Source organism: Puntigrus tetrazona, chromosome 9 (assembly GCF_018831695.1).
Source record: "Puntigrus tetrazona isolate hp1 chromosome 9, ASM1883169v1, whole genome shotgun sequence".
Classification (NCBI taxonomy): Eukaryota; Metazoa; Chordata; class Actinopteri; order Cypriniformes; family Cyprinidae; genus Puntigrus; species Puntigrus tetrazona.
Genome location: NC_056707.1, coordinates 9866379 through 9874642, shown reverse-complemented (window position 1 = coordinate 9874642; position 8264 = coordinate 9866379). Strand labels below are relative to the sequence as shown.

Here is an 8264-nt window from a genome sequence, read left to right as displayed (position 1 = left end):
GAACAGCCAGCTTCTTTGGTTAATGAATATTTGTGGCCTATCCCCTAGTGAAGGATGTCAATGATTGTCTTCCCCATGATTGTGTAGCCCAATGAACCAAACTGAGAGACCATTTTTGAAGGCTCAGGAAACCTTTGCAGGTGTTTTGAGTTGATTAGCTGATTGGACAAAATAATGACAATTAAAAGAACCAGACTTAAACTTCAATCTGTGTGCATTGAATTTATTTAATACACGAGTTTCACAATTTGAGTTGAATTACTGAAATAAATGAGCTTTTCCACGACATTCTAATTTATTGAGATGCACCTGTAACTCTCAAAAACATTAAAGAACTGTACTGAACGCAAACCTTTGAGCAGGGTAATATAATGGACAACACAATTGTGAGTGAGTGACTTGTATTGCCATCTGTTCATTCTATAGAAACTGTATTATTAATTTTCTATTATATGAACCCATTTGATTGTACTTTCATTATTATTTTAATTAGACAGCACTCTTTCTTCAAAACATTTTTTTTCATAAAATAAAAAAAGTCATATATACAAACGACAGATTTTTCATTTTTGTGTGAACTGTTCCTTTAAATGAGAAGCAGCTGGTATGACTCAGTCGGCTGAGTTCATGTGTGTTAAGGCTGAATGTGTTACCTCGTTTCCCAATCTGTACATTGGCTTGTCTTCTCCCGTTGCCGTTTTCTGCATAACAGGAATAATTACCCAGATCTACCTCCTCCAGTGAATCTATGGTCAGAGTAATGGACACTTCCTGTTCACCCAGGTGTTCTCTGACAGTCCTGGTGGAGAGAACAAAAAAAACAATGAGCCATTGTTCACTGAAAGCTGTGGAATAAAAGTTTTTTAATTAGCCCCTTTTGATGGAGGATTTTGGGGATAAATTTTAGACTGAGCAGCTTGTAGAGATTAGAAATTTTGGGAGGAAGGGTTTCGAGTTTGGTCGGCGTTCAACAAATGGGGCTCTCATTTAATTATAACAACGCAGTTTCACTCTCTTGTTTGTCCTGGCTGAATCATTTGAAACTGAAATTTCATTTAAAAGATGCTGACATTGCTGCTCCTTAACTGCATGTAAATGCAAATGCATTCGGCGCATGGTGCGAGATACATTTCGCTGTGTTATTAGGATGTATTCAGCGCTTGCTCAGATCCAGCTCTCTTTCAGACAGGGGAATTAATAATAGTGTGTCATCACAGCGACCACCCCTGCTAGATATAAATAGGCTCATATACAAGCTTGTGATATCAGTAATTGAAAATGTACTGTCGACATCTCAGTGAACATTTAAAGTGTGCTTTTCCGTGCGCTATCTATCGCATTGAATAAGCGGTTTCACAGTAGAAGCTAGTTTTAAAAGCAACTGTTTCTTGTAAACCATTACAACAACACTGGCAGTACAGCGATAGTAAAACCATCAAACTTTGATATATTATCACGGTCCTGAAAGATAACCCTAATCAGTTATTAAAGTATTTACACTCAACTCCAAGGTATGACCAAAATGCTATTTGCCATGGTACAATAAGACTGTACTGTACAATTTGTATGTAAATGTAATAATTAAATATATAAGGTCTAAGCTATTATACATACATCTGCTGTGAAATTTGCATGCAATTCTAAAGTTTGCATATGTATGAGATCTTTAATTCAGAACATGGGCTATTTTTGAGCGTGTGTCAAAACATGTTTACTCTCTCTTCCACTCTGTGCTCCTTCTTACTTGATTTCACTCTCTCGAATGCGACTCTGGTCCATGTCCTCGATGAACTTCTCTCCTTTCATCCAGTAAACAAGTGGACTGATGTCCCCACTGTACCCAAAGAAGGCTCGGCATGTCAGGTTCAGCATACTTCCTGCAGGGTAAAGGAGGTTTGTGATTACACATTGATAACAAACTTCCTTGTTTTGACCCAATAGTTCCTCTGCCCAGAGCTTGCTGCCCTCTGTAAGAATACATTGGAGCCATACTGTGTTTGTGAAGCCTGAGATACTTTCCCTGTACTGGCCACTAGGGGGTCTCACTGTAATCAATGGCAGCTGACAAGCTCACAATGGTGTTTTGTAGGGTAACAAGACTCACTAGTGTGATCGAAAAGGCAGAATCATAATCAGGGAGCTATTTCTTGACAATACAGTATGGAAGACTGTATTTATTCTTTGATTTGTATTTCTTTAAGATTTCTTTGAAACACTCTGTGAAACATTAAATATCTATTCTTCTAAAAGTAAAGGTCTTCAACGGGGGGTCTGCGATCCCTCGGAGCATGCCAATTATTGTTTGATTGCATTCAGATTTTGTGGGGAAAAAAAGAAAAAGCATTGAAATATATTATTATGAACCAGTAGCAAAATTCTACACTCACTTAACAGTAGGTTCCTGCTCTCTACCACTATCCACTAAATATAGAAGCCTGTTCTTGCCCTGGAATAAAAAGTAAAAAAGGTAATTGCAGTTCTGAGAAACAAGGTCATAATTTCAAGCAAACCTGGAAAGAGAAATAATGTCAGTTTCAGAGTCAGAAATTTGGAATTCTCAATCTGATCTTCTAGGTCTGAAAAAAGTCGAAGTATTTATATGGTGTACAAATTATTGATATACATAATTTCCTCTATACAGCACACACAAAAAATGTTATTCCCCTTTACTCTAAATTGACTTTATTAACGATTACTTTTAATCCCTCTCAAAGCATCAAGATCAGTGAGATCTATACTTCTAAAGCAAGGGTCTTCAACGGGGGGTCTGCAGACCTTAAGGCATCAGACGATTATTGTTTGATCTCAAGCTAATTTATGTGTAAAAAAATTTCAAATCGATAACAAATTGCATGAAAAATTCAAAATGCAAAACTGAGAACTACAATCCCTAACAACAGTGTGTTTATTTGAGTGTATGAACATGTTTATCCTCGGTGGTTTAAAGTGCTGCTTCTTTTCTTTCTTTAGATGCGGCTGAGGTGGTATTTCCGCCTTAATGTTGTGATGTTTGTCAGTTGTTTGACGTTAATTAGGCATGTCTTTAGACTAGCAACGAATAAGGCCCAGCACCGGGGAAGATCTTGCTCCGGGCCCCCAAACAAACCAGAAATAGCGTCTGTCTCTCACCAGGACGTGAAGTACATGTGGAGCATCTGATCAAAGAGATACTGAGACCACGAGTCTGTAAAACAGCACCATACACGCATACTGTAAATGACATCAAGTCACAGAAATTTAACTGATACTGGGTTTGATGTATTGTTGACATAATAACAAACACAAATTACATTTATGGAATGCTAATGTTCAGACATTCACAGTTTGAGACCTTTAAACCAATTACATTTACATTTAATCATTTAGCAGACGCTTTTATCCAAAGCGACTTTCAAACAAGGCAAAACACAAGCTATTTATCATACAGGAGCCAGCGACATTAGCTGCGCCGCAATACTGAATTTCAAGAGTAAACAAAAGCTAGAGCAGAAGTGCGACTGCAGAAGTAGAAAAAAATAGATTTGAATTTGAATTTGATTAGGATGTCAGTGGAGCAAGACTGAGAGGGGTGAAACGTGGGCCGTCACCGGTCGGTTAAAGACCAAATACACTGGCGTTCTTGTGCCAGGTTTAATTGAGCTAGTTTGAAGGCTGGCCAATACAGCAATGCAGCAGTCCGGTCTTGAGATGACAAGATCCTGGATCGGGAGCAGATCTGTATGTACATATTAGAACACCCTAGCAAGCTAACAAACACATAGAAATGTACTAACAACCATTGTTTAGCATTTTATCCCCTGCATTGCGTAGCAGAACCAAGACTATTCTGCAAACCTGAATTCGTTTTTTGTGGTTGAACGACTCAAATCAGTCATTCTGTCATTCAAATCAGTATCTGTCTGATCTGTTCAAACTGATCAGAGTTATGTTTTTTCATAGAAGACACTGAAAAATGACAGACTTCCAGTAAAACCTTTTGAATCCCAAATTCTTAATGCAGTATAAATGCTTAACGTTGAATAAGCTTCAAATTTCGAGACTTTTATAAGGCAAAGCTTTGTCAAGTCATCTGTTAAAGTTTGTCTTATCAAACTTTACTTTTCTAGATATCACAATGCTGGCAAGGCCGTAAAGATATTCCCAAACATTGTGTTTATAGTTGTTCCTCTTCTTCTTTTTGGTCATAAAATCTCTGCAATCATTTCAACCCAAACTGCTGAACCTCATTATAAGATGCCCCCACTTTTTTCCTAGATCTGGGGTACCCGGACTCATACTCGGACTCGAGTCTGGTCTCGAGTACAGTTTTTAGACTTGGATGCATTTTTACTTGATTCGGACTCTGTCGCTGTTGTGTCTTAAAACATTTTAGACTTGATTTTTGAATTCTGCACAGTTGTAACTTTGTACACTGCCAGCATCTAGATGGATTCTGATCAGCATTTGCTCAGAGGACTCTCTTAACTTGTTATATAGTAGTTACATGCAGTTATAGTTTGACTATAGTTATAGTTATATTAGTTTACTGAAGTTTTTGTAGGCTTTGTGTACACATGTGCACCCCTCAAAATCTTGAAACCCGTGTCCCCCATACAACAAATCAAAATTGAACCCCTGATTAAATGCCTGAAGGATGTTTCTCTATTCTTATATGGACCTTTTTGAAAAACCTAAATAATTTTGCAGGTATTTTTGATTGATATATTTATTTAACCTTTTGCTAGTAATTAATAATTAGGTTAATAGTTTTATGTAATGAAATTGTTTTTTAAAATTTTAGTTTTAAAGAAAAAAAGTTTTATGGGTCAAAACAAAAACAGCTGCAGTTTTTTTAATCTTTATGAAAAAAAATCTTTAGTGTTTACAAAACCATGTCCCCAAAGTCAAAAAATAATTCTTATTTTATTTATAGTAGATTTGTAAATATAATTATATGCAAGTGTGGCTCATCTATAAGCAGGCACACAAAAGCCTTTGAATCAAAAACCAAAATGGCACGATGCAATAGAGGTTTTTTTTGTTGTTACATTTAAATTAAAATCACTTTTTCTAACTGCAAAAATTTAAACAAGGTTAAGATACTGACAAACGTGTTTTTCTGGACTTGTACTCAAAATTCTGGATTTGGCCTTGTCTCATACTCGACCGGTCAAAGACTTGGACATGTTTTTTCCAGTCCGATCTCACAGGAGTCACACGTAGCCAGACCTTCAGACTGAAGGCTGAAGGTCTGGGAACTTCGTCCGCTTTGAATTTTCACGAGTTTAAATGTTTAAGAGTTTTACGAGTTGCCAATTCATATGAATTTGTACGAATAACCTACACCTTACTCCGCCCCTAAACCTTCCTGTCACTGGGGTTTAGACAAATCATACAAAATCATAGAAGTGAGATTGTTTGTATTTGTTTGAATTAGCCACTTTGTAAAATACGCACAAATTGGTCTTAAGACTATTGTTTTTTTGGATGTATTTAAATAAAAATGATTGTATTCGGGTCAATACAATAATTATGTTCACAATGCCAAGGCTGCATTTATTTGATCAAAAATACAGTGAATACATTATTATAACATATACTAAAATATATTCCTATGGTGATTAAGTTGTGTTTAGCTGCCTTTATTGCAGTCTTCGAGTGTCCAATGATCCTATTAAAAATCATTCTAATATGTGACTCTTGATGACAAAAATCATTAGGATATTAAGTAAAGATCATATTCCATTAAGATATTTAGTAAATTTTCTACTGTAAATATGTTAAATCTTACATTTATTTGTGATATTGTTGTTTGAATACTATTGTGTATATGATTTCAGCCTTAGGTCTGCTATCTATGCTGTCTACGTTATAAGCATCTAAGAATTTAAAATGCAGCAGATACATTCATATCATAACATTCTGAACATTTTTCTTTCTAACACCTATTTGCATACGGAATTAAGATTAGTCTCTCCTGTCGTGCCTATATAATCACAAAAGTGTTGCATTGCATGTTTATTTTTATGCATAGCTGGCAGAAAATCAGATGTGTGCTGATTGCCATGATGACATCAAACGGCTCTGATGCGGTATTTTTTTAACTAACACATAACCGATCCAAGCTTAAAACTCCAACACTGTTCATTCGCTGCCTTGAAAGCACTGACATTTCCGTTAGAAAATGCAAATCTAGCTGTTGTCTCCTCTGTTATCATCACAATCTCGTCTGCCTTCTAATCAGAGGATAACGCACTACAGATATGGAATAATTTAGCAATTTTAATACATCATTTAGGAAGCAAACAGAAAAAAAACACAGATGTTTAATAAGGTCTGCCACCAGAGAGAGCTCTAAGCTCTATCCAGGGCCATTTTTTTTTTGTTTGGAGTGTGTTTTTCAGTACGTTTGAATGAAAGGCAAGTGTACTGAGCTTGTTTGCTTATGGTGTTTCGCTCCATTTACTAACAGAGCCGAAACACTGACCAAGCATTCCTGTAAAAGCACACACACACACACACACACACACACACATTCAGGTCTAAGACAACACGCAGCCATGAATGAACGAATAGATACCTATGTTAACATTACGACCTTCTCTCAGAATTCACTTCACCTAAGAAAGAATCTCCCAGAACAGACTGAATGCACACATTTCTTTGTATCCATCTTTTTTTCTCCCCTCCTCCAATTCTTCACCTGATTTGTTCCTCAGCAGTGCAACCCAACGGGGACATGTAAGACTTTAATTATCTGTATAGAATAGGGCTTTGTGAACAGGTACTCCTCCGCAGATCCTTTCATACTCCCTGTCCTCCCCTCATCCTTTCTTTCTGATGTCATAATAGAGACCCTGCCTCAGCACCTCTCTCACCGGTTACAGAGTGTGTGTCTGACACTGAAAGAGTGTGCAAATGAGAGAGAAAAGACAATTAGTACAGTTTAATCCGTTTTTTAGAGCTCTGAGCACATTTGAATTGTAAAGGGAGATTCGTGAACAAAGAGAAAGTTTTCTATTATAAAACACAGACTCACACGCACACATTCGATTTCGGAGGGAACTATTCTAGAGGTATTAAAACGTTCTCTCAATACAAAAGCGTGCACACACACATACTGACACATATGTGTCCCCTCCCCCTCACACAGGCGGCGTTTCTCCAGAGGATCTGTTTCAATCTCCAAAATAAATCCAAATCCAGATATATCAGCGCGTCAGCAGGCCCTTACGTATTCAACCCACTGCTTCTATTCTTCTCTCTCAGCATTCTCTCTCTCTCAGTGCAGCTTTCTTCCGCTGACAGCGGGATCAAACTCCGTCAGACCCCTGGGAGATCATGTGTGGAAATCGCACGCATCACATGACTTCCTGTTGGTACGTGACTATAGTACAAGACTGATTAACTGCGGCAGGGAGTTTTGGAGATTAAATTACATTAGGATGGACTGAGGAGTCAATAGGATAGTCAATTCAATTCATTCAAATGTGAGAACCAATGCAGTTTCCCTGGTTTGGCTGATTAGCAAACTTAGCAATGTATACTGACACAGAAATTGAAAAAATGCCATCTATTATACACATACGTTTCCAAATATTTGTAATGTTTAATGAAATTTATCTTTTGCTCATTTATTCGGTTGATCAAAAATACAGTAAAACAGTAATATGGTGAAATATTATTACAACTTAAAAATTTTTACGATGTATCTTATTTCTGTAATGACAAACCTGAATTTTCAAAGTATTCAGTGTCACATGATCTTTGAAATTATTAAAATGCTAATTTGGTGCTCAATAAACATTTATTATTATCACCAATGTTAAAAACAGCGGTGCTGCTTAAAATGTCATACATTTTTTGACATATTTGATGGAATCATTAATAATGACAGAATTTTATATAAAAAATAAAGTCCTTTTCAATTGGTAGTGTATATATGTATTACCGTGTACTAAAAAAAGATATGAGGTTTGGAAGGACACAAAGGTGAATAGTTTACAATTCTTTTAAAGATGCTTTTTATACTTCAATTTAATAGGACTCCCAGTCACACTCTCTTCACTTTCCTTCAGCTTCTAAGAGCCAGCAATAAGGACCGTGCTTTGAAATCCCCAAAGGAAAGATAATAAACTCTGGATATCTGACAAAAGAGCAGGACGGACACAAATGAGGTGTTTTTGGGCTGCAAATCTGATTTGAGCTGATTATTCTTGAAGCTCAGGCTAGGAAAAGAAATAAAAATGGCAGTTTGTTCAAGTAAGAGTAACTCCCAACAGTTT

At 36.6% G+C, this 8264-nt stretch overlaps 1 protein-coding gene across 1 annotated transcript in view; it reads right to left on the bottom strand.

Moving 5' to 3' along the window:
- LOC122352127 (interleukin-1 receptor accessory protein-like 1-A) overlaps window positions 1-8264 on the bottom strand; it is a 46619-nt gene that overhangs the window by 10291 nt on the left and 28064 nt on the right. The window contains exons 8-9 of the mRNA XM_043249671.1: window positions 1745-1877; window positions 654-799 (exon numbers count right to left, since the gene is read on the bottom strand). Of these exons, the coding sequence (XP_043105606.1) occupies window positions 654-799; window positions 1745-1877 (279 nt within the window). The remainder of the gene's footprint in view (window positions 1-653; window positions 800-1744; window positions 1878-8264) is intronic.